The 27741-nt window shown below is 42.6% G+C and overlaps 1 protein-coding gene across 1 annotated transcript in view; it reads right to left on the bottom strand.

The window, feature by feature from the left end:
• ERBB4 (erb-b2 receptor tyrosine kinase 4) overlaps positions 1-27741 on the bottom strand; it is a 373897-nt gene that overhangs the window by 91830 nt on the left and 254326 nt on the right. The window contains exons 13-17 of the mRNA XM_088523696.1: positions 23262-23394; positions 21551-21644; positions 19789-19943; positions 13637-13711; positions 1771-1903 (exon numbers count right to left, since the gene is read on the bottom strand). Of these exons, the coding sequence (XP_088379822.1) occupies positions 1771-1903; positions 13637-13711; positions 19789-19943; positions 21551-21644; positions 23262-23394 (590 nt within the window). The remainder of the gene's footprint in view (positions 1-1770; positions 1904-13636; positions 13712-19788; positions 19944-21550; positions 21645-23261; positions 23395-27741) is intronic.

Below are 27741 nucleotides of genomic sequence, written 5' to 3'. Positions count from 1 at the left end.
AAGACAGAATTTTTTAACAGTGTACCTAGAATTTATTTATTTACTGTAAAAAGGCACAATTAAACATCTGCCCAAGACAAAAAGCATGTCTGAAGAAACCTGATGAATGAAACACCACACCACCTTCAGTTAAAATGTTCTCTGATCTCAACATGGTACTACCTCTGCCAGAAAAACAATGCTGCTTTAAAACCAAAGTAAAACACTGAAAAAAACGCCTGTTGTTTTTGCATGTTGACAAAGATAACTCAGTGCTACTCCTAGTCAAACTGTTTCGAACCCACTCCAGGATTTCCACACTGTCTGTGTACCAGGCTAACCGCCCTGCGGTTTGTGCACTGCTACTAGGGCTCTGTTGGCATCTTGGATGTTTGATTAGCTGACTCGACTGCTTTGGTTCAGGTAGAAGTATCACTAGCTGGAAATGACCAGAGGAAGGGAAAAAAAAAAAAGTAACAAAAACAAGCAGTAACACGCCAGGGAATCACAGAAATAATTTGTGAGGTGAAATAGAGGCATTCCTCTTTCCTCCTTCCCATTTAGATGCTTAGGTGGTGAAAGAAGGGAAGTTTGCTGTAAGAGAAAAATGGTCAGGGGGCAGTAAACCTCTGTATGTCCAGTTTGCAGAGGATGAAAACAGCTTCTCTGTCGCAATCCGCCAACACAGCCATGGCAGGGAGGGAAGTGCTGTGGGGATAACCAAATGCTTGTAGAGTTTTATTGAGAAGGATCCACAGAAAGAACAGGTCTGCTACAGCCTTCAGCCAGAAATAAAGTCTTTAGCTGACACCGCAGCAGTTGGTTTGTTTAGCTGAGGATGCTACCGACTCAATTCTCAGTTTCTAAGCCCAGCTAACAGCTTTCCCACATGTTCAGGAGGAGACTGTCCTCCCTGAGGAGCTGCTGTCAGCCAGAGCTTGTGTCAGACCAAATGCAGAATGAGACCCGGGACTCCAAGCCAGTATCTTCCAACTGCAATGAAAAACCCTTGCATAAAATCACTTAGTTTTAAGTAGGGGCTCACATGATGACGAGATTTATGTATCTAAAAGCACAGGGTATTTCTTATGTTTTCTAAACAACCAAACAGTATTTAAAAAGCAACACAAAATCCAGCCAAATAGGAAGATATCTAAGGAAACAGACAGGGGATTCATAAATCATTTGCTCCTAGGCTATGCAGTGGAGACAAATGGGAGCAGGACCCTTAGAACAAAACAGAACAGAAAACACTGTTAATAATAAAGCTCTATCAAAGACTCGCTAGCTAACCGTGCTAGCTATTCCCGAGCTTTTTTTAAGTAGAGGGACCCTAGTTCCGCAGTATCATCACCTTTAAAGTACCTCTGATCTTTAAGGCTTAGGAGATCTTGTAAGCACCTTTACAAGAGCTGATAGATAAGATTTCACACAGGTTTTAATACACTTTCTAGAGCGCACTCTCCACTCCTGGCAAATCCAAGAGCTGATACAGACCGTGCCCTATGGCTCCATTACGTCCTCCCTGCTGGCACAGCCATGGAGCTCATCTTGCAATCCCCTGTGAAGCCCATCTTGTTTTGTTCAACACGTTGGATTTATTACCAAACAACTCGACAGAGTACGGACCATAAAGGTGATACAGGCACTGCAGCCAACAGCAAGTTCTTGAGACACTGCACAGGCTTCACTGGTAACCAGACTGGTCCTGAGTATCCTTGGTATAAAACCAGATGAGCGCTGTGCATGTTCCCAAAGGAAGCTACCCTGGGAGAAAGGACAAGGCCTCACCTCGGTCTCCAGGAACCTCCGCAAAGCCCTCTTCTTTTTAATGCTCTTGCGCCGAACGTACACAGCAAACGTCAGGCCCAGAATGACGATGATGAAGAGGCCGCCGATAACTCCTGCCGCAATCAGAGGAGTTCTAGCAATCAGAATCAGAGACTTTATTGGGAAGCAGGGAAAGAGACCAAGGAATAGCTGGGCATATAAAACACAATTACTAGGAAAGCTTATGAACTGTCTTATTAACCAGAGTTTCTAAGTCAGTCCAGTAGGAAGGCAGGGGAAACACATTAAGATGCAATATTGCTATTTAATTTTTATTTTTTTAAAATCAATGTATCAGTTTTACTGTTTTTCAAACCACCATGCACATGGGAGGAGTTGTGTGGACAAGGTGACACAACATGCACTTTAATGGCAAACGCAAATCTGCAATGGCAAAATGGGGCTAGAGGCACCTGCAGCTTCTTCTGCAAACACTTCGACTACATTTACTCCTTCTTTAGCTCCAAGTGGATTAACTCACAGGTTCGTGTGTTTTGGGGACGGAAAAAAAGCACACACACAACAACATTTGAACAAAGAAAGTCATTCCTACTAGCAAGCACCCTCTCAGCACTCTTGGTTTGTTAGTACTATGAGTAAATATTTGGGTCAGTAGTTAATGGCTGCACCCCTCTGGCTTTGCTATTGCTTTTCAGGACAGCCAAATCCCAGCTCCAAAGGCTGCTGTGCTGGACGGAGCCAGAAAGCTCCTGTGAAGAATGGCAAGCTTGGCTCCGCTTTTGCACAAGACCGTTTGTCCCTCTGCTACGTCTCTAATTCCCTTAGCTTTCCAGGATCTCGAGCAGCACCATCTGCGATTATTAATTTGCTTTTGCAGACTGCCAAGGCAGAGCAGGCTGGCATTAGGCAGGTACTGCATGGGCACGAATTGGGCAGCAGTTGCAGAGCTTCACCTGGTCTGGCTCAGTGCCCGTGGTTGCGGAGTCCTCACACATCAGGGAGAGGAGGAGGCTCCTGCCCAAGGCAAAGGCAAAGCAGGAGGTGCTCTGACCCAGCTGACAGCCAGGCAGCATCAACAGCCAGGCATGGTGTTCCATTACTCTGGCATTTGGAGGGCAGAATTCACGTTAAAGGGCCTGATACGTCCACCCCAAACTCCGGTCCTCTTCATCTGACATAGGATTTCCAAGATGCTGACATGGGAAACTGTTTCATGGGCAACACTGAAAAGACCTGGGCATCAAAAACTTTAGGAAGCTAGTCCTGACTAACGTTCTTGAACAGAACGATGCATTTTCTTTATGTTACCTGAAAAATCATATTTCTAACAAATACGACGGAACTATAGACTGACAGAACACGAAAGAGACCTCCAGGCTTTGAAGTGCTTATTAATAGCTATCATAACAGCTGTCAAAATAAATAATTACAGTTTTATGGTACCATGTACACTGAAAACATTTACACGATAGACCATTAGGAGTAAACGGTTCCAAAGGAGACATAAGGGCTAGTCAAGGAAATAAAATGAAGTTCTAAATTGCTTGCATCCTTTTATTGTTAAAAGTATGAAGGTTCAAATTAATGTTTATGATGCACCATGCCAACTCTCTCCAACTTTAAAAAGAAATTCTAATTATTTTTAGTGATTTGAAACGATTTTAAAAAAACTAATAAATCACCAAACAAGAACTTTTGACTATAGTCATTAATGTCAAACATTTTAAAGAGTTGAAATTCATCTACTTGCTCGAGCCCGTCTGATCTTTAAAAGCCCCATAAAGGAGGTTAATTATTCTGAAGTGCAACCTTTGGCTAGTCAAATATTTGTAAGTAACTCAAGGGTCCAGTGTTCTGTCTATTTTACCTGCAACTCCAGGATCTGCATATAAACAGATCATTAAGCTATAGAAAGGCGCATAAGAAGAATAGAGAATGCCCAAACAACCCCCATAATTAAGCCCTAAACAAAACTAAAATGCAGAGAACGTTCTATTTTGCACACAAGCAGTGAACTGCTGCCGTCGCTCCCTGCACAGGAAGCCCAAGGCACACAACCATCACGGACCTGAACGGGTGCAATTCCCTGCTGCGCAGCCCCTGCTCACCCTGCTAAGCCCCGGAGTCGCCCGGCATTCGGCCCGGCAGCGGAGCACATGCCGAGTCCTTGGCCTCTCTGCCGGCTGCTGCCATGGAGCCACTTCAGCACCGCGTCCGAGTGCTGCTTCCAGCCACGCGTCCATTATTTTCCAAGCACTTATGTTTTGTCTGTGCTTACCTGCTTGGGTTTTTTGCTTACAGTTATTAGCCTGAGCTTGTTTTCTACATACTCCAATAACCTCTTCAAGTCTCCTGTACTATTTCATTACAATCTTCGTGTTTGCTATAATTCATATTTAATACCCTTGTGAATTCCATTAACAGGCTGTTTACCTTTCTTTTGTATTATTATTAAGGTTGTTTAACACAGATCCCAGCAATGTGGTGGTGATCAGAGAGGTAGCCGCAGACAAAACCTTCCTCCCATTTTGCTGTTGTGTTTTAATCCAAGCTTTTCTGCCTGTGCACCAAGGGTTCAGCTTGGTACACGGCTGGACACACAAACCCCTTATCTCCAGTGGCATTAAGGGCTAAATCCATTTGCATTATTGTTGCATTATTGTCACATAGTAAGTCCTGTTTGTGAATGCAGCTAGCTGTTTTTGCCCATCTCGGGCTACTCCACTGCTACCTTAAAAGTAATCCCATGAAAACCAACAGGTGCAATGCAATGTTGATGCCGAGACAAAAATTTCCCCAACGAAGAGGAGTTTTTTTTTTTTTTTTTTAAAAAAAAAAGAGGCAATGTGATCCCATTTCTCCATTAGGGCTTGGGAAGGCTCCGGCAAAGCAAAGAGTTCCAGGTCAGTCCTGAACATCCCGCATAAATATGGGCAGAGCTGATTCCAGCTCCACTAGGAACCCACCCACGGGAAACCGCTCATACAGCCACTACCTTCATTTACACACTGAAAAGCTACCCCAGAGGATGAAAAACAAAATCACTACTAGGTGTTTTTTCTGGATTGTTATGCTCCTGTAAGGAGCTGTCCAAGAAACATCACCCTGAATCATAGTTCCACCCCCATATAATTAATTTGCCATTGCCCACCCCTCCGGCAGCCGAGGCAGCCAAATAATGCCTGAAAAGGGTGGCAGTGGGGAAGGAGAAGGAAGAAAAAAATAAAAATCACTACCTGTGAAAACTCCTGCCTTCTAAACTGGAAACTGTGTGCATATGTGACAAAGTTGAAAGTGAGATTCTAGTATCCCCTTAGGAGAAATGAATAATATATATTTCTTTCCTAAATGTGCACGGTGTTTTCATATTTAGAAGTATCTAATCCCTGTCCCTGCACACCAAAATTGAGACAAAAAGTTCAAATTTAGCATGCCAAGGCAGACAAGGATGCTCAGGAGGGGGCTTGTATCATCATCCCATCCACGCCGAAAACTCAGAACACCTACAATTCCCTCAGTGCTCCGAGCACCAGGTATTAAAGCCTAATTACTGACTTCCATAAGCACACAGGTTTCATACTATAGACTACAGAACATGGAAGAAGGGGAGGACAGAAGGAGAGGACATAAGTTTTGGTCCTTGGAGGCAACTATGCTATAAGAGAGAATACCTGCTCTTTTGTCTCTGGTGTTAACCCACACATGCAGGTAAACTAAGCTGTGAAGCCAGGCTGTGTGTTTTGAGCAGCTTCTCTCCACTGTGTAGCCCCCCAGCAGAGCCTAGAGCTGGCTCTGCCCACGCGTTTGGGTGCTTGGGCTCCGGGCTTGCGTCTCCCTTCACGTTTGCTCTTTGCACTGGGCTCCCTTCTCTCCCTGATCTGAGGGTGTTTTTAGACTGCCACAGGTCCAGATTAGGATCGTTACTCCTGCAAGTGATGCTGGCTGATGCCCTGGTAACCACCAGCTTCTCCCTTAGACCAGAGATGGGCAAACCGTGCTCAGACTTGCTGGCGATGAGCTGGAGTTAACCCAGGGGCAGGGAGTTTTAGGCACAACTTTCAGTTTCAGCCCCTGGTTAATATATTTGCCTGGGAATAAACAGCATCTCTCTGATTGCAGCATCCACATAGGGCCTTTTTCATAGGCTTCTTTCCCCATAAACATTTTGCATCCCTGACATTTTTAGGCTGAGATTTTTCTCTTCTGTCACAAACGAGAAAAGGGGGGTTGCTGTTAAGAACATGCATAGCGACTTTGCTGTGAGAATTGTGCTTTAAGTAAAAGGATTAATGTTGCCTTTAAAATATGCCTAGTCAGGCCCCATATAATGTAGATTGATTTATCTGTGACAGAAAGCCAGTTAAAACTCCCTAGATTGGACCCAAAGGTGAAGCCAGTTCATCAAATAGAACAATCCTCTTTATACACTTGCCATATTTCCCATTTACGTTGCGAGGGGTAATATTTCGCTTCAGAGACAGGCAGCTGGAAGCGGAATGGCCGCGGGTGCTGATGGACTGCTCGGAAAGCAGAGCCACCAGCGCCGGCTCGGGAAGTTCCTCCCTGCATAAGGCGCTCGCGTTAGAGGCAATAACACGGCCAGGGGCACCCGGGCAGCCTGCTCGCAGCCTGTGTCTGTGTACGGGAAGTTAAGGGCAGGAAAACTTGCTTTCCTTAAAGGGGAACGACACGACGCGCCGGGACGGGAGGTTGTGCGGCAGCGCTGCTGTCTGTTCATTAACTGGCAATACTGAGAGTAGCACGAAGCAGCAACTGACACAAAAGCTGTTTTGTGGCTCGGGGGCTGGAGAAATAACAGGTAGTGTCTGTATTAAATCAGTGAGCGACCACGACTTCGGGAGCTGGGGCGCACACAAGATATAACTCCTGGCGTGCTCAAACCAAGTAAGAGCGTTAAAGCTTTTAGGGCAGATTTTTATAACATTTTCTTCATTGGAAAATGTTATAGTTTTGTCATCTATTAGTTGTTCTGGCAAAAGTGCACCAACAAGTTGCCTTCACCTTCCATCCGGTACAACTTTCCAAGCAGAAGGCTCAGCTCGAGCTCAGAGGGTTCGGAAACAATTCGAAGCCGCCCTCAGCTTTGCCCCAGCCTGACAGCGACGACGAGACGATTCTGAACAGTGTTAATGGAAACTCCTCAGCTTTTCAGACCGCAGCTCTCTTCAGTCTAACACATACCATTTTTTATTTGCAGCTTACAAACAATCATGCAGATAGGTGTCTGCTCACACAAACACTCGGGAAGCGCAAAGCCTGGAAAACCAGCAGGTCTCTGAGGACACGGGTCTGGGACAAATTAGTTATTCACTGCTTTGTTCTCTGAAGCACTTGGTACCCATACAGAACTCAGGGAGACACCCACTTCATTCTGGGGGTAAGTCAAACTGTAAAGAATACAGAGCAGCAAAGAACATCTCGGTGTATTTTAAGCTACCAATAGCAGGAAGCTCCTTCAAATACTGGGCTCCTCTTTCTGCCCAATTCAACCAGTGAGTGGCTGTAAGTCATTTATATGCCAGTTAATTGAGCTATTCAACCTATGAAATAGCCAAACCCTCCATATCCCTAAGGGAAGCCTCATCCGTAGGTCCCAGGTTTGGCCTCCTTTCTCTCTGCAAGCAACTCGGAGCAAAAAGGGGCTGCCAGGCTGAAGCTCAAGAGTGCTACAGAACGCACATGAAAGAACTACCCAGGAATTTAATTCTCACTAGGAAAAAAAATCTTTTCCTTACACTGTTTAGTATCAAAAAACTGCAATCCCATTCAATTATGTGGCTCCTCATGATTATGGCCACACTACCAGCACTTCCCTAAGGGGCCATGCAAAGAAAAAGGGTCAACTTGGAAGCTCTGAGCCACCCCCTTCGCTTCCCTCCCACATCCACAGCCACCAGAGGAATCTAGTTCTCTTCACGGACTCTAAGTTGAGCCAAGAAACCCAGATTTTGTGAGCACTGCCCTTACTCTCTATTCTCAGCTCTATCAATGTTTTTTTTTTTTTGTATTTCTGTACACTGCAACCTCCTCTCATCTTGATAGTCACAGCTGCGACTTGATTAGAAAAACAGCTTGTGTCCATAGTAAGGATACTGCTCAGAGTAACCTCGACCCTAGAACAGCTGTTTTATTATGATTGCTTCGCCGTACAGTATGGCCCACATGAAGGTGAATGATCATTTAGTGAAACAGTTCCTCCTCCTCCCAAATTTTGGCCTGACAGCGCATTCCAGTATTTATGGCTGGTAATGCCTTTTATATGGATCTTACAGCTGTTAACAATACTCCTCTTCCAATACCTAATAAACTCACAGAATACAGCTGGCCAAGCATATGGGGAAACAGTGATCCAGCCTCAAATCCCAGACATTTTCTTCTATTGGCCACAAACCTCCTCTTCTCCCTCCCCAAAGCAATACCACCTGTGGTGGCAGGCAGTTGACCCTCTTATTTTCCATGCCTCTTATCTCATAGCTCCTGTACCCCACTGGGACTTGAGAAAGCAAGGAGAGAAGGCCCAAATGCCCCTTGCTTCTCCTCTATCGGGACTATTTTCCAACTTGCTTGAACAAACAATTCACACAATTTTGCTCCAAAGGTCGACTGTACTTCAGTCAATTTTCTAGCAACTACTAGAAGAAAAACTTATAGTATTATTAATACAATTAATCCTTCCACAGAAATGCACTGCCATTTTCCTACTTTGCATGTGCCTTTCTTCAGACTTGAGCCATTTCATTTTCTCACAGACAGTTGTTCTAGGTTTAATCACACCAAGAAATATTTGCCTGGTCTTAAATAGACTGTGAAAAGTGAGCACGTGGGGAACATTCCTGCAAGATTATTTTGCTAGATATTAAAAGGAATAATCTATCCCTCACCAAAACACAGTCCCCCTCCTACCATAGACTTGAGATAGTAGCTTTGGCTTGAGAGCTCTAACTAGGCAGACTTGCTGGTATAAATGTTTAGGGTACAGCCACAGACCATCAATGATCTGTCCTGAAGAGCCCCACCAAGAGCTTCCCATTCTGTGCGAAACTTGTTGCTCTTTATCACCTGACAGGTCACACTGAGGAAGCCCCAATGCACAGCATTAAGCCTTGGATGGACTCCGAAAAGAAATATATTTGTCACATATTGTCTAAATAAGAAAGAACTGGAAGTAAGACTGCAAGCTTTAGTTCTAATTTAGTGTACATTAAATATTAACGAATTACTAAGAAACCATTCGCTGAGGTTTAAACAACTCTTCCACTTACATATTTCTAAAGCTCTACAATTGTATTTTAATAATAGATAATTCATAACAACATTAAGTCTAAATTAAATCCACATTTCAAGCTATAAAAGCAACCCTCTGGAATGCAGCAAGATATGTATACTGTCGCTGTATAACAAAGCCACTTTTTCATGGCATAATCTTATTTCTGCACCATACCATTAGCGTAACCAAACCTATAAAAGGCACACAGCAAAAAGCCTGTATAGTCTGTTGAGGAAGAAAACACTGACGTCTAAGCTAGGACTGCATGTTGTCTTCCACTCAATCCAACAATCCATTTTCAATAGTAGGGTATTTCCTAGTGCTTCTCGTTTTTTTTCCACAAAGACCCACAACATCTGGTATAATCGTCTTTTTTTTTTTTCCTCTGTTTCTAGCTTCAGTAAAAGTTATTTTCCACACAGATACTCCAAACAAACTCCTCCTAAAACCCCAGGCAGCAAAACATTGATTTGACAATAAATGTGACCACAGCAAAGATCTAGTTTAGAAGCATCACGTTCTCGTGCAGAACAGGGATTTCTGTGCCAATCTCTCCTAAAAGGGTGAAGCGTAAGCACTGCCCAATCCACAAGCATAGGACCAAAATCAGTCTGTTTTTCCTAATGTCAACTCCTAAGGAGAAAAAAAAAAAAAAGACCTCAAAAACAAAAACCACAATCTGTTTCTTCAACAATCTGTTTTGGTTCAGCATCAGGGAAAGCTGCATTAGAAGTACCTCAAGTGTAGCATCTTCTACCAATCAGAATAGGTACACAGCATAGTTTGAACTCTCAGACCCATTTCTCCTCCTATTTTATACATATTTTCCTCTCTTCTCCTCGAGAAGTGCCTATAATTATTCTATAAAAGTACAGGCTATATGGAGTGCTTTCCTCTGAGCAGCGGAGCAGAGCTCCATAAGAGCAATGAACACCAACAGTTTATTACAGGTGGGCTTCCCTTCAGCAGCATCTTTTCAGAGCCACTAAGCTGCTGGGAAGGTCTATTGAAGTCCTGCTGTGCAGGGAGACAAAACAGCTATGAAAGGATTTGCCTGCGTTATACAGGGTTTACTGTTAATTAGCTCTCGTACACACACAGCACATAAAACAGCTTTTTTTGTTGTTTAAGAAGCGAATGTTCGTGGAGAGAACGTCCTTTGTTGATACAAAGAAAGTATTAGGATTGTAATTTGTGTTAACATCTACGTGTGGCTTTATGTAACCACTTGACAACGGTGGGCCTGGCTAATTAGCTTCTCTCAGCTAAAAGGCAGATGCAAATGGAATTTACTCAGGGCGTAAATCAACAGAGGCACCTCTTGCCTCAGCCCAACATGCTGCTGTGTTCCTGCTTCCCGTCCCGAATCCACCACGGGCTTCTCCCTGCACCTTCGGATTTACAACCTGGGAAACAGAAGCTTCGCCTGTGATCATCTCGCTGCTTTTCAAGTTGGATGAATCACAGGAAGGATGAGTATGTTCAAAATTCATACTTGAAGTCAAAACTCCGACCGTGGCCTGGCATCAAAGGCTGACGCAGCTCAGCACACAAGTCCTCATCTCCTGTATGGGGCCTGGTAGCAGAGGGAGGAAGGAGGGAACAGGGAGGCCGCAGAGACGCAAGGTCACCTACACTGTGTCCCATCAAGAGCTGTAACAACCATAGTTGCAGTTTGCCGCTAAACCCTAACAGAAGGAGGGCTCCCTTCTCCCAACAGCTCTAGAAGCTTTTGCTGCCCAAGACAACACTCACCTCTTCAGGGCCTGAACTGCTTCGACAGCTAAGAATCTGCTCCGAGCCTTCGTGGGGATAAGCACTGTATTGAAAACACATATGGGTCCTCATGTGGGGAAGGACACGCATCCTTAGCCACCTGACCACTAACCCGTCATGTCAAAGACCCGTGAAGTGGTCCAGAGGAAAAGTAATAGCCAAAGGGACACTGAGCTGGAAATGGGGAATAAAAGGGTTTCCACCATCATTTTGGACAGTACTCTGGTTAAGGGACCAAAAGAAACAAACCAAAAAACCATGCAGGAAGCCACTGAACACCAACAGCAAAGACTTTTCCACAGGACCAAACACATGCAGAAAAGCTGTTTGAAGTTTCCCTGGAAATCTGGAAAACAAGCTGTGCGATGCACCTCTGATTCCTCTTTATTAAACATGACAGTGACAATTTCTCTGCTATACTGCTAGGCTCTTGCAAAAGCCCTCAAGCCAATGAATCGTGGCAACAACAATTTGCAAACTGTAAAATTGGAAAGAAAAACACAGGTATGAAAATGGAAGTAGATGAACAAGATGAGAACTATCTCGTTTGTTTGCAGAAAAGGGTAATTTTTTTTTTCTTTTTTTAGAAAGTCTGTAAGCCAAAGGAGGGGATAAAACTACTAAAAGGGACATGAAGAAGGTTTGATCTAAAGTGGTACCATTTTGTTTTACATATCTATCATGAATAAAAAGTATCACTTTTGCCAGTGCAGTTTTGCTCAAAAGGTACCATTTTCACCAAAAATATACAATTTGACAAATCTAATACATGTAGAAGTACAGAAGTCCTAGATTTCCTTCTTTGGCTTGAAAGTAAAAGAATACACATGGATTAGCATTTTATCACCTATACACTACAGTAATTTAAAAAAAAAAAAAAAAAAAAAAAGTTCAGCAAAACAGAAGCAAAAAATTCCACCCCATTTAAAATGAAATACTTGAGGGCCAACTGCCACTCATAGTGAATGGAACAGAAAATGCCTTGTTTGAGTGGATTGAAACATTTAATTTTCACCTCCCTTACTACCTTGGTAGTTCACTACCTTTACCACCTCGGTGGACTGCTGAATCAAGGAGACATACATAAAATTAAACACAAAATAAGCCTCGTCTGCTAACGCACAACTGAAGTCTGGCACTAGAGAACAGCTTCTCGCCACTGCGTCCTCATGTGTGAGGTCTCACACCTCTAATTTCACCTCTGCTTTTTAAACACAGGATTCAAACTAACATCTACTGCGTCTAACAAGAGTCTTTCCGTTGGGTTGGTGGGTATCAGGCAGCACCCACAGAGACTCACAGATTATCTGAACATTCCCCGTGCAAAATTAAGTTTTGTGGTTGCGCCAGTTGAGCTAAAGTGTGAACAAGTCTGTGTGGCTTTTGCACCAACAGGGAAGTTGGAAGGAGCAGATGGTCACAGACTGTAAATTTTTAACAGAATTATCCCACCGTGTGATAAGAAGTCATCCGAGTACAAAGCTCTTAATGTTCCTTAATGCTGAAAATCTAAGCGATAAAATGCGTAATATTTTAAAATTGATCACTAAAGCAAAGAACTTCAGCCTGTCCTTCATTTTCAGTATTTTAGTAACACCTTTAAACTCATTTAAATAATAATACATCTTCTACTTTTATGCTTAGGGTGAAGTTAGTGGAGACTTTTAAAACTGATTGCGGGCTTTGAGCATCTCTGTTCGGATGAGCACATCTCAAAATTAGCTCAAACTAGATACCTCCCAAAAGGGAAAGATTCCAAAAACACTCAAACTTGAAAAGCTCAAGTCTTCTTCCACTGCCTACTCACTGATCTCTGAATCAAGTCAAAACAGCTACTGATTTAATGAAATGGATATAATAGCTGGTAGCACTTCTAGAGTATGGCCTTTCACATCTAAACATGTTCTCCTTCAACACAGCTAGAAAGTTGTGGTCTCCACAGTATGTATATACCTATAAAGGACCACTTTTTTTTTTCCTCTCATTTTTAATTTTAAATCTGAACTTTAAGCCTATTCACTTCTATGACAAGAAAAAAAATAAAAACTAATATGTTCAGTGAGGTGAAGCTGATCAAAAGGATACATTCCTCATCTAGTTTGAGCTCATGACAGTAACTCCATAGCCTGAAAGTCATACTAACCAGTTTGAATTTGAAAATAAACAAAATCAATGGCAATAAAGGGTTTTCATAAAAGCAAATACAATGTAGCTAGAAACTTTGGGGATTTTTCCCACAGAAATTTGGTTTGAGGATCACTACTGAAAAACACAACTGCTGCAAAGTTATGGTTTTTTTAAAGCAGAAAATAAAAATTATCAGACAGTGAATGTAGTAGGAACTGAGATACTTATTTTTGCTGATACATTTACTTCGCTCCACAAAAAGAATATAAAATAAAATGAAGCTTTAACCTCTTAAGTTCTATAGAAAACACAAAAAATGAAAAAAATGTAAATTTCAATTTAACCAGATCTTTTTCTTGTTTACTTTCAGAAAATTTCCATTAAGAAACAGGTATTTTGCATCAATCAAATCTTTTTTTATTTGCCTTAACTCTGGAGTAAATATATACATTTTTAAAAAGGCATTTTGCAATCCACATAAATGCATAAATCACCTTAACTGATGTAAATTTGCAAGTTCAGAGGCACAACTTAATGTTGAGGACACATTATATTCTCCCCACGACTTGCATTTCTGGCCAAACTGGATAGTATAACGTTCCTATGGTAACTGAGGAAGGATCTTGTCTAGCAAAAAAAAAAAAAAAAAAAAAAGGCAAAAGTGGTGGATGTTACCTAGCATGTTGTGGTAAAGTGGACTGGCGTGTCCATGGATAGTAAATGCAGTCATGACTAGCTGGACCTCTACACCTGCAGGCAATTACAGAACAAAACACGTCATTTGCCATTCACAAGGACATGCACACGCATGCGCCCTTGTCCACACGTGGAGGATGGAAGGACACACAGGGAACGACCACTCGGCAAGTACCTATCCATGAGGCCAATGCAGTCCTCCAGACGTGGACCTATGCACCTGCAGCAAATCCGAACCAAAAACAAGGAGAGAAAGAGAGAAATCTGTTATTTACATATCTAGAAAGCTGGAATCCCCGCTTTGTGCTGCGCTCTTAATTATAATTCTCAAGAGAGACCCAAGTCATCAGAAATTACAGCCTGTGTCAAAAACAAGTTGTGATGAGAACAATAATAGCAACATAAACAGCACTCCAAGGTTGGACAAAGCTTGGCTCGAACAACACTTAAGGCAGGTTTCACCTGCATGCGTGGGAGGCCTGACAATAGAGTTGCTCATTCTGGATATACTTTGAAGCATCAAACCAGTGATTACTGCACAGAAGCTGCTCATTTGCAACACTCCAGACCTCCAGGACCACAATGCAAATCTTTTTTTTTTCCCCTGTAATTGATGTGATTGCTCATGCTGTTCTAACTCCCTAGCTGGGGTGACTGCAGGAATATTTTGGAAGCTGACTGTACTTTTATCAGGGAAGCTCAAAGGTGCAATTTGGGCAAGGGAGAGAAACAGCAAAACAGCGTCTCTGCTGATTCAAGCATCTATTCCTTGGACGTTGTCAAAAATCCTCCACCTGCAAAAACAGCAGGTGCTCCCCAAAGGAAAACTCGGCATTGCTCTATGCAGCATCACTACAGCACGACCATGGGCAAAGTGCCTGTTTGCAAAACAGGGCTATTTGTGGAGTTTCCTAACACTTTCCAAGAGCAGAAAGTCAGTTATAGCATTTACACAGCAGTCCAGATTCTCAAAACAGATAGGTGAAGTTAAGCTGTTGGGGGTTAAGGCAGCCTGACACCACTCGCTGCTGCGTGTCCTGCTCGGTAGTCATGGGGACTGAATCTTAAGGCATCTATTCAGCTCCTGGCATCTTAAGGAAACCAAGCCACTTATTCCATCCATTTAACAAGATCATTTTAGCAACAGGATTTTCAGCCATACATCTACTGACAGATCATCTACTCCTGTAGAAGCTTAAAACTCACTTGTGCTGAGGCATTTTGAATTTAAGCTGTGATCCTCACCTCTCTTGTTTTCCTCCTTTTAGCTTGGTTGGAGAAAAGGAGACTCCTGTCAAAATCTAAAGGAGTTTAAATATGCTCCCATGAGATTGTCTTTCCACTTTATCATCACTTACCTCTCATTAGCTTTTCCTGCATCTAAGTTACCTACCACTTTGTCCTTTTAAAACAAATTTAGTGAATTCAATTGCACTTTCTTCTCCTCCTTCCTGACAACATGAATACCAGAGTGATCCTGCTTGCTAACTTGGATTCTCCTTTTTATGTAAAAGCTGGGACATGCAAAAAGAGATTGAAGGGATTTCCCACTAATGTTCTTCAGCAGCAAACATGCAGACATAAAACGGATTCATTAAATGGCCATGTGGCCAGAAAATGCATGAAGTGTATAGGGTGAATTTAAAAGCAACTCAAGAAACATGAGAGAGAGAATTCTTAATTTTTTTTTTTTTTTGGATTTTAGTTGTCTTGGGCTTCAGAGTCTAAGTTCTGTCCAGTCTCAGCACCTTTCTTGCAGGCATTCTCAGTATTTTGAAGAAAAACAGTTCAGTAATGGAGGAGACTGAAAAAAAAGTTGTTCAGAGCTTCCATTTCCTAGCATGTCAAAAGCAGCTGAGCTCAGGTTTTGCTATAAATAAAAAGCAGGCCCTCTTCACATTAGAGGGCTGGGAGCCCATTACGAGCGCCGATAACTGTCAGACGAACATAAGAGCCTGTTGTCTTGGAGCCATTTCACGGGGCTGCACTTATTCCCTCAGACTTTTGAAGAACAGGATCTGAACTCAGCAAGAGCATGCTGTTTGGACCTCACCCACGTCTGAGTTGAAACACCACTCATTTCTGTATTAAACCTATCATCCTCTTCAGTGGATTTCCCAGGCCCAAAGAGAAAACGTTGCCCAGGTGCAATTTCCACCCCTCTAGTCACACGGCGCAGTTCCTGGCAGCCGTGCTGTAAATTACAATATTATGTGAGAAATGACAACAAACACTTGGTTCTATTAACACGCTGATTGTCACCATAAAATCATCAGTTATTTTTCCTCTGAAATAACTGCTTTGGTTTCAGGCTTTTTGACACATATAAGTACAACACAATCATACATCACTTGGGTACTCAATTCACCCCCAGGGTTCCTTCTTCTGCTTGGGGTCTGCAGGCTATTTTCATTTCCAGGTTCTTTCTGTAAAATGAACTCATTAATAAGTATGTCCCAATTTATTAATGGGATATGCAATATTTTATAATAGCCCGATACAGCTTATACAGAAAATTACACTTGGGTCTCATCCTAGCATTACAGACAATTATCCTCTGAAAGAAAATGATGAGTTAAAACAGTTTTAAAATGGAGTAACAATGATTTTTTTCTTCCGAAACAACCATTTTTCCAAATCTCTCAAGAACTGTCTCTTAAGAAGTGAAGATAGAAAGATGAGTCCTTAATTTTTCACTGATTTGGAGTAGCAAAACCATTTCTAGTCAGATGACTTCACAAATTTCTCATCCCCATGACTTCACTTTTTCTCACCCAATGGTAAGAAACAAAACTCATTATAAAATGGCATAAATAGATTAACTCTAGATAAGAGAAAACCCTATTTCTGTCAATGACATAAAAAATTAAGGCTATGGATAAAGCCAAATGATTCAAAACCTTGGGTTTGTTTAGAAAAGAGGAACTGCACCTAAGGATGCTAAGGAAGTGGAGAGGGGGATAGGAAGAGATTTTGGAATGAGAAAATAACAACTATTCTCTTATTCTGAGTTTGTTGCCATTGAATTTGCACCATCACACCACCTAGATTCAAAATATCTATCTAGAAATACACCTGAATTTTATGGACAAGAGAGTCCTTGTGCCTTCATAGACCTTCTGGATCACAGATGTGCTGAAAAGGCTCCCATGACTTCTCTGCTCTTGGCTTGGAGAAAATCCAAAAGTTTTGGAGAAGAGTAATGCATTTCCTTCAGGAAAAAAAAAAAATCTGTCTTTCAAGAGGCGTGAGAGGAGGTGTCCAGTGGGATCTCCCATTTGTATCTTGCCTGGAGAAGAAGCAGATTGTCAAATGCTATTATATAATTAGTATTTTATTTCTGTGAAAGTGTTCCATTTTGGATCGCTCTGCGAGAAGAGGTGCCAAATGCTTTCTGAACTCTCATGAATTAGATGCAATAGCTGTCTCCTGCGCCCCAGCTCTGCTCCAAACTGGCTTCAAGCAGCTGATGCTTTATCACGCGGGTGCAAGGCCAAGAGCAGAGCTCTTGCATCCAGGGAAGTCACTCTTCAACAGTTCTCTCGGTCAAGGCAAGCCCATTAACAGGGCTGGATAACAACACAACTATTAACAGGAGTAGCCATTACACTTCAATAAAAGGAGGAGAGTGGAATAATCTCATCTCATGTTCCAGGGTGTTAAGCAATCATCCGCCGGTGCCTTGAAGAAAATTGTGGGAAAACCATCCACAGGCAACATGGATATGGGACAGACACATTCCTTTGAGACAGCAAAGGCTGGTGCTGACTAGAAACGAAGTCGGAGAACTAGCAATCCATTTCAGCACGTACCTTGACTTCGAGAGAGCAGCGCTGCAGGAGAGAGATAATTCCGAACACGAGCCGCGCTCGGCAGCAGCTCAGCCCTTTCTGACAAGCACCTCGGCTGTACTGCCAGCGTGTCGGTTTTATTCCAGCAGCTGATCTGACAGAGAGCACAACAGACGTGCTAGGTGGAGTACAATTACAGCTTCTCTGTGCCATTCTGTTGTGGATCAAATACCAAGAGAGACAAATACCAAGGTATGTTTTTTCCCCCATATGCATTCTTCAGTAAAGAAGAATCCTGGTTTGTGGTGCTGGTGGGGAATTTACATACTCATTTCTCAAGGAAGGATATGAAACTGGAGAATTCAGTGTTGGAAGCAAAGGAGACTAATTGATTCCTCTTCTCTCTGTGGGCATATCCAGCGAGACCCTGACAATGTTGGCAAGAAGACGGAAAATGCATAAAACTCAGGCCTCCGGGGCGCTCATTATGATCATCACAGTTTACCAGAACTGCAGAGAGCGCAGCACATTCCAGAAAGCCTTGAGAAACATTAGAAAAGGTATCTACAGAACCCAGATTTGGGGGGAGCTGTTTTCAGAAGGAGTTACAAAACACCTGAATACAGACATATTAACCCTTTAATAAGAAGAGCATTTCTGTGAGGACTAGTTCTTGACTGCTGGCAAACAGACGGCTCATCTGGAAGATGACCACGCTTTCGCCCATGGAATCCAGGAGATGTCTCTGGCAGCTGGACTACCAGTACCTTGCCATTGCTGTGGGGATTGCACATTGCACCACAGAAGACCTTCTTTGACCTACTCAGCAGGAGCAAAGGCTGCAGACAGAAAACAAGGGAAAGCTGGAGGGTTAGGGATAAAATGACAAATGTAACTAGCCAGCACCCAGGGATGCTGCATCACTAAGGGTTGGCAGCGAACACCAGCAAATTCAGTTACAGCTGCCTAATGCCTTTCCTGCTTGTATCCAGACCAGAAGGTCAGATTTTCACCACGGGGTGTAGAGGCCTCCCTTCTCAGGCCCATCTGCCCGGGGAGGTGAGAGCAAAGAGACGACATGCAAATCCCAGGGGCATACGAGGAACTGGAAGGGAAAGTGTCTGTTCTCCTAGTCCAGGAGAAACAGAGTTGTGCCACAAAAGCTGGTAAGAGAGCAGCCAGAAGCGAGGAGGCAATGAGAAGATCTCATGCAGGTTTGGACAGTGAATGTATTGCCAGCAGCTGGGCTTGTCAGGCTTGAGCAGAACTGGCGCTTCCAACTTCTATTACAGGCAGGTCTGGATCTCCTGCAGCAAGCTTGTCTTCTTGTGTTGTTTATTCTTACACTCTTTGCCTACAGTAGCAGCATTTTTCTTATTGCATAACTGATTTACAGGGCCTAAGCGGAAGACAAATCTGTAACAGATCCTGGCTGTGTCTTTGCGATCTCACTTTCATTTCCCTAATGGCTCTATTGTAATTAGATTTGCAAAACCAGCAAAAGGTCTCATTTTGAATGGCAACAGCTGTTGACATCAAGATTACATTGAATAATTTACTGGTTTAATTTTAGCTTCTAAACAATAAAAGCCTCCTGTGGAGGATTATTTCATTGGCTGAAGTTTTTGCATTTTTCCCCAGGCTGCCTCTCCCTTTCTTTGAATGCCGGACATCACTGACTGTCTCGCCAAAAGCATCTTCCTAACTTATGTGTCCCAGGCAAAACAAGAGCTGTGTATTTGATTGACTACTGTTATTTTGTTACACAAGCTCTTCATTCTGACCCAGATCCAATGGTCTATAGATTTATTTTCAAATACAACAGATGATTTGGGGTAGCTGATGCTCAGATTCAGATTCCTCCACAAACTTCGATTTCAAACAAACCCTTTGCTTCAGTTCCCATCCGTAAAAGGGAGCAGTAACTCTTTTTTCTGTCTCCCAGAATCGCTGCAGGGGTAGTCCATCAAAACCAGGGAGCTGGGATAAAAATTTTGTCAACAAATAAATACTAAAGTCATTGTACAGGCCAACATTCACACAAATGTCAAGAGCAACATTTGATATAAAGCACTGCTAGCTAGAAGGAAATCTAAGAGCACTGCTGCAAGCTTTTCAAAGCGAGTATAAGTCTTTTTTTTTTCTGAAAAGTTGCTGGACATTCATGTCTGGAACCTGAATGCAATGACAGACCTGAAAATGAAAAGTTACATTACTGCTGCCTGCACACAACCATCTTCTGGAATGAGGCAGATGCGTTACCAAGACAAACTGTACCTAAAATCAAAACATGCCATAACGGCGACTAGAATGGCTCGAGTTCACAGAATTTGCACTTACCCTTGAGTGCAGTTCGGGTGACAAGGATGGCACTCCCGATCCTCATCGGCATACTTGAAAATGAAGCTGTTTGCCCCCTGTAAGCCATCAGGGCATTTTTCCACACAGTTTGGACCATCCTTGAAATGAAAACACTTTGTGCAGTGGTCGGGTCCCTGGAAAGCATGGGAGAAAAGCAGTGCATTCCAGTTACTCTGTCTTTTGCTGCAGCACAGGAATTTTAGGTCCCAGGCTGCGCCTCATTTGATGCAGTTACCACAAGGACTTGCCCCCTTTAAGCTGCTGGAGAAATTTATTTCTACCCTGTTCAATACTGAACCATATTTGCAAAGCAACTGCAATGGCATCTCAGTGGGACTCATGAGCTTTGCACCCCTGAATTTTCTACTGCATGCTGCCTGGGGTTTGGGTCACGGCAGTACTAAAGAGCTGCAGGGAGACAAGGCTGCTAAGAACTACGTGCCAATGCTCCTGGGGAATTCAAAATGAAATGCAGGAAGCTTCATCTCAATACGAGGAAGAACTTCCTGACTGTGAGGGTGCCAGAGCCCTGGCACAGACTGCCCAGAGAAGTTGTGGATTCTCCTTCTCTGGAGATCTTCCAAACCTGCCTGGATGCCACCCTGTGCCACGTGCTCCAGGTGTCCCTGCTGGAGCAGGCAGGTTGGACCAGGTGATCTCTAGAGGTCCCTCCCAACCTCAGCCATTCTGTGATTCTGTAAACATATGAAAGCTGTGCAGACAAGCTGGTGGAGCCAGCCAGATCTGGTGCTCAGTTTCAGCAAAGGTCTTAGGATGCTGGGTCTGTGAGACCTGCTACGAACCCAAAATTCCCTCACAGACTGAAAATTTGCAAGTTTAGCTTCTTGTTTCCTAAGGCATTGCAGATAACACAAAAGACAAAAATGCTCATATGTGTGTTTCTTTTTAATGCAGCACATTAAGCCACAGAAATAAGAAATAAATTACAGGTCGAATTGTCTCAGTGATAAAAAGCTCAAAATACAACTCAGCATTGCTCATTTTCTGCTTTTTATCTTGGCAAACTACAGAAGACAGAAATGACTTCTCTCTGTCCCACAAAAGACCAACAATCTCTGAAAGAAAATTCACTGGCTCTCGTAAAGGTGATAACCATGATCAACATCGATCTCAGGATGCAAGAAATTCACTATCAGAAGAGACTAAAGGCTAATCTAAGTTGAAAAAAAACCCCACAATTGCTCAAGGTTGCTGAGAGATTGAGACAAATCTCCACACTCTGTGGAATAAGGGTAATGGAAATTGTAGGAGGATAGGACTGAATTGATTATTATGAATAAAAACAAAGATAAAAGAAGTCACTCATAGTGCAACTGAATACTATCTGTCATTTAAAAATGAAAGATGGAAGCAGCCAAAGCAACATAGGATGCAGCATACATATAGGAAATAAGCAATTTTGTGCATCTGCACCAGCAAAACATTAACAGAGTCCAGGAAATGAAAGGATGCAACATTTAAAATCATTTTAAGGAATATGGTCCAGGGGAGTTTACTCTTAGCAGCAGCTTAACAGAATTCTGCCCCCACATGCAGAATATATATATATATATATATATATTTATATAAATAAATACACACACACACATATATATAGTTTCTGCTTTTGTCAACATTACCTTTCAACAGCCACTCTAATCCCATAAATAGAGAATACCTGTGCTTTAGCACACTTCAGCAACCTTAACTTAGCCCCCAGTGCAGCCAGTGCTGTTCTTACCGGCCCATAGCACGTGATCATATTATCTTCCATCTTCTCACACTGGGGATCACACTCCACACAGACAGAACCATTTGCAAACTCTCGAAATTCCCTAGGGAAAGATTTTTGCAGACAGGTTAGAAAAAAGCAAAAATTGAGACTGCAACAGCTAAAAGGGCTGGCTCTTCACCTGGTGGAAATCATTTCAGCTGAGATCACTTCTTTTAATGGCATCCTGCTGATGATCAAGTCATGATCAGCTGCTTTACACCAGCTGGAAATTGGGCCCATCAGCAGCATTGCTCACAGGCAGGTGAAACAGAAGGTATTCTGCTTGACAATATCAAACTATGGAGATATTTTTTCTCCTCATGCTTTAAGAAGGACCTGATTTACTGGAGGAAATTACTCATTTCTCTTTCTATATCTGTAGAATCAACACTCTGAGCTCAAACTCAGGGAGCTAAGTGGTATATGAGACACATCATCCTCAGACAGAAAAGTAGTACAAAAACACTGGTAACAGTTTTCTCTCCATTGTTTTTGTTAAGTCTGTTAAGTAAGGAGTCTGTACTCCAAAAGGCTCCTATTTTATAGATTCACCCATTTGCTTCAAGTACCTGCAAGAAAACTATCACCAAGATTATCTTTTTAATTTTAAACTGCTTTACTTCCCATTGAATTCATTAGCTAATCTCTGGCACAAAGTTGTGAGATCTTCCTGACTCAATTCATCCCACTATCTTCTGGGATGAAAAGAAGTAACATCTGAACATATCTTTCTCTTCCATTAAATCGCAGGGAGCCTACACAGCGAGCTCAGACCAGGCACCTTATTGATCCCCAAATCCAAGTTTGGGGATCAGTAGCATCCTGATGCATTAAACAGTGCAGCTACAATATCTCCATAAAGGATGAATGTCTCTGCACTTGCTTGACTGATGCTTGAAAATTTGGGGGTAGAAGGTGGCTTTTAAGCAAATAAAACTGTGCTCTGACAAGGTTTTGGGATGCATTCACCTGAAAGAGCTTAGAGTATTTTCTCTAAGTGCTCATGGCAGTTCCTTCAATACCCTCTCCATCACTTCTTCTGCAACTAACATAACCTGTTTAGGTTTTTCTGTCCTAAGACAGACTCAGCCAGCTTTGCCTGTGGTGTGTGGGTCTTCCCTGCTCCATCCCCTAGAAAAGATGGTGCATGTACCCAAGCGGGAGCAGGAAAGGAGGGAAGAACTCAAGTTATTTTTATTATCTGCAGCTGTGCATGAACACACGGTATTTATTAAAAAAAAAAAAAAAAAAAAAAAAAAAAAGAGAGAGAGACAGAGAGAATCAGTTTCCTTCTTTAAGATCCCTGTTTGGAGATTTTTTTTTTATCATATGCCTAAATCTAATTTATATAAAAGTACAAAACTTGATGGTATTCTGAATAGGGGTATCAATATTCAAATAGGGTTAACGGAGTTTTATTTTCAGAGATCTTCAGCTGAAACAAATTCTTTCCATGCTCAGGAATGCAAGAGCTGAAACCAACTTGCGATACCACCTGAAACTTCAGTGGGCAGAATGCTAGGTAAATCTCTCCACTTAAGTTCAGATTTTGAAATGTTTATACTTATCCCACTGCGTATTTTACTCCGGATCAGTCACAGTGCCAACTAAACAGATTTTGGCTTAATGAACACCATAATGAGCATCATAAGGGAGAAGTGCAAGGGAAGCGCCTTACCCGTCGTAGAGGTTGCAGGAGTCTATGCAGGTCCTCCCCCGGAGGAAGCGCTTGCAGGAGAGGCACTGGTCCGGGCCGGGGCCCCAACAGCCGTCGCTGGAGCACAGCTCGTTACACACCATCCCATCAGCAGCTGCAGGCACAGGCCACACCATCAGCAAACACCCCAAAATCCACAGGAAAACGTTTTATCCAGCAAACAAAACAGCAGATACTTCCCCTCAAACGAAATGACAAGAAAATCTCTCATAAGACAAGAGCCAACTCCTTGTACACAGCATGAGCCTTGCTCAGAGAAGAGGTGGCAAAATCCCATTTTGATTCCAGTTACGAATGTTTGAATTATTCCTCTAATCTCCTCATTCTTGTGGAGGGCTAAAGGCCTCCAACCTTGACAGCCTTGAAGACACAGAGAATGTCAGGCTCTGTGAGGGGAACACACCCTCTAACTTCATCGTTGTTCCTCTGGAGCAGCAGATCTTTCTCTTACTCTACCTGATGAACTGTATTCTCAAATCAGGTTAAGAATAAAATTACCAGAACTATTCAGCACCGAACTCTTAACAATAAAGCACTGATTAGGGAAGCCATGAGAAGCCAACATCAAGTGTTACTAAGTCCATTGCACCTGAAAATGTCATCAGAGAAACAATGCCCAGAAATTGAAGTTTTTCCTTGTTTGAAACAAGCTGTTTTGCAATGGGTAGGAATGATTGTAGAGAGTAGATTAAAGGACACACAGATACAGCACATGTTATAGCACAGTGTATCACAGAAAAAGAATTGGAATAAAACGAATTTGGTAATGGGAAGGCATGCCCCACAGAGCAGAAAGCAAGTTCTGTGAAGCAACCATGTAGACAAGGGCAATCTGTTTAAGACAAGGTGCTTTACAGGGAATAATGCGGATGAGGAGGCGGGGGGAACAAAGCCAACTTTGTACATAGGCCAGTGGGCTGCGAGCTGACTGCTACAAGTCAAGAACAAAACCTTTGCATTAACATCAACCCTTTTGTGAAATGCCCGGTCAATAGGCAGAGGCCAGAAAAGCTATCAAATGTTGAGATTTTTCCTCAACTACTGTAGAGAATATAGAGAAGGATATAGTAGAAGGAGAAAAAGGGGTAAGAGAGTGTAACAGGTTTAATCAAAACTGTGGAGAGGCTTCTGTAGCAGGAGTAAGGAAGGCAGCAGCCCTAAGAAATGGGTGAGGAACAACACAATGAAGATCTCTGTAACCACAAACGGCAAGAAGAAGATGTGCAGAAGGAGAACGGTTTGTTGCTTCTTTCAAGTCCCTCATGGGCACCTGAAGACACAGACGCCTGAGAGGGTTCAAAAAACTGAGGTTTCTTCTTCATTCAAAGCAAGGCTCAGGCTGCAGAAGTTCTTGACAGGGGGGCATCACCAAAATTTTAAAGAATTTGAAAATGCAATTGGCCAAGTTCATAGAAAGATTAGTGAATTAAAATACAAAACACTACTGCTGAATCCAGGACACCATGAAAGGAAACTTATGGATGATGGGAGAAAGTTGGAGGAAATTATCAATACTTATTGGGACCTTTCAATTGTTAATTGCAAAAGCACTAAAGAGCCAAAGAGCCTTTTACATTAAACACTTACATACACAAAATAAAAAAAGTCTCTGTCACAAAACCAAAATTCAATTTAAATAAATACATTGAACAAAGGAGGAGGAAAAGGTTGTTTCAACCATCATATTAATTCCCTGTTTTATTTTATATAAATCCTTCATTGAGTAAAGATCTAGACGGAATAATAAAACATGGTTTCACGTGGGACAACTGGAGAAAGTGAGCAATGAGCCAAAGAAAACGAGTATTTTCTCTCCAGCATTTGAGGAAGGTCCCATTACTCTGATTCAGTTAAAACTCAGCACCTTTAAAGGGTAGAGCTCTTGGTTTGAATTCACCCTTGCACTGTTTGAAACATTTTATCTAATTGGGATTAATCCACCTGGAAACAATGGAGGGAAATACCAAATAATAAATTTAAATACATGTTTGCTGGTAAAATTCTATATAATGCTCTCAGATTTCTTAAAATGAGTATGTCCAATCAGGATGAACACACTTGTACACACATGGAATATACCTATGAAACATCAACAGTATGTACATGGCACACATTTACAGAGGAGCAACAGCAAAATCAAGAGAAATTCCTCTCGGACAATGCAAAAAGTCACCCGGCATCTTTATGTTAAATAAATAAATTTAAATAAATAAATAGTCCTGCCTGACAACACTTTTCTGCATTTCTTCCACATGCTTTGGGGAGAAAACTATGCCCTAATTTAATTTCAGAACACCTCAAGGTCTTATCTACACTGCCACAGCTAGAAGAATGCAGCTACTGTCCATTACGATCTCACATAACAGCTCAAGAAAATACTGAATCCTAGCAGCTAAGAGGCACAAAGCCCTTCTAACTCATAGAGGAGTTAGCAGGAAGCTTCTTCCTGTTCTGCACAATGTGTTTTAACCCTGGTCACACTGTGCTACAGGGCATTACTTTAATGTCCCAAGCCAGCAACCTCGTGTGCCCCCTTAGGAAGCCACTATTGGTCACAGCAGCCTATTGTATCACGCTGCTTCCTACAGAGATTCTCTCTTTAACTGCTCCTTAAATCACCTCTTTTCATCACAGGACCCTGCTTGATGCGCACGCACCTCAAACATCCTCTGATCTGAACGGCATGCTGGGCTTGTGCCCTCCTCTTCTGCTTAAACAGCAGCTCCAGCACCTCTCATCCTGGCAGATGTTCGTCCTGCTCCATGTTGGGGGGGCTTTCCTTTGACATGTGCTTCTTATCCTGTCCTTCCTCCCACTGCCACCCTGCTTTTGACCACTGAGCTTATTATACAACACTTCTTGGGGCAGAAAAACACAGAAGTGTATTCAGGGCACACTTAAAGGCTTCCCTTTTCTAGTCCTTGCAACAAGGAGGCAGGAGGGAAACGTCTCCATTTCTCTTGCTTTGCACTGGCACATTGCAACTTCTCACAATTGAGGATGGCAGCTCTGCATTTACTTGTTCCTTCTCCTTCCTAGAACATTTTCATTATTCAGTCCCGAGAAAGGGCATTTCCATCTTCCCGAGCAGCCCGTGATGTTCTCCAGGCCCAGCAGCAAACCCGCTCGCGACCCGCACGCGCTGCCGCTGCCTCCGCACAGCTCTGCCAGGCAACACCTCCAGCTCTGCACAGCCCGAGCCCTGCTTTATTCCAAACAGTGCCACAAATAAGCTGGGGTGTGAAAAGTCTGCACACCTGTGTCTTAGCAAGGCTGGAAGGCCAGGTAGTTTTCCTTTTCCTTTTAATCATGTTTCTTATTGACAACAGTACTTTCCTTTTCCTTCTTTTGCCTTAAAGCACAAGCCAGCCATAGGCAAATATAATATAAGAGTAATTCCAGGTGGCTGTGCAATTTCTGCTTGAATGCAGAAACACCAAGTTCATCATTACTACCTAACCATAACCACAACCTCCTCAGCAGTTCCACTCCTTTGCCACTGACTGAACTTCTCGGAAGCAGAAGGAACTACGCCAGCTCTTCACCATAGCAAACTCTGCAATACATGGACAACACAGCGTTTCCTTTTGCATTTATTTCAGACATACTGCTTATACCTCAGTCTCACACTGTCTTTGTAGCATACAGTTCAGGAGAGGCATCGGCTGCGTGTTAAAAAACAGGTTTTCCTTGTCTCACATTCACTGCCCAGGAGCAAGTTCTGTGTCATCCAGCTGGTTGTCTTTGGAGCGACCCCAGCTGAGCCGGGGGATTTAGAGCAGACTCCAGCACTTCATGCCAGGTCCTGGCAAACCCCTTCATCTCATCCAACCTGGTGACAGGTGACTGACACTGCCAAATATGGGCAATCTCTTTCTTTTCATTTCTGATCCCAAGAACAAGGTCAGTCCTTCCATTTTACACAGCTGGTGGTCAAAAGCTGGTTTCCTATTTGCTCGCTCGCCTTGTTTTTTAACTTGAAACTTTGTTTTTATTACTAGTCATTTGTTTTTCTTTGCTGGTATCAATGGTTAGGACACTCTAGGATCAGAATTTCTTCATGGGCACACAGTGCTACACTGAAATATTCCTGCAAACAGCGAGGATCCCTCTCTTAAAAGCCAGCCCAGGAAGCATACTCAGTGAACCTCGTGTACATGCAACCAGAGAGTTTTTCAGGGAAGAAAACCATGATGACACTACTATGTAGCCAACATAGGGCCTGCAGTGTATGCAAAAAGACAATAGTTTTTTTCTTTTCTCTCTTTTTTAAAGATCATTATTTCATTCTGCTTATTACTAAGTCATACCAATGTTTTTATAAATGAATCTTGGCAAGAAAGGAGTGATTTTTTTGACAACTTACAAAACCTCTTCTTTAATTACAGGGGAGATAAAGAAATGTTTCCATTTTAGATGTATTATTTGGCATTTTAATGGA

The sequence above is a fragment of the Tinamus guttatus genome, unplaced genomic scaffold (genome assembly GCF_059628265.1).
Source record: "Tinamus guttatus ecotype Peru unplaced genomic scaffold, ASM5962826v1 Tinamus_guttatus_pri_ptg000197l, whole genome shotgun sequence".
Classification (NCBI taxonomy): domain Eukaryota; kingdom Metazoa; phylum Chordata; class Aves; order Tinamiformes; family Tinamidae; genus Tinamus; species Tinamus guttatus.
The sequence above is the reverse complement of the archived record's forward strand: the minus strand, read 5'-3'. Positions and strand labels throughout refer to the sequence as shown.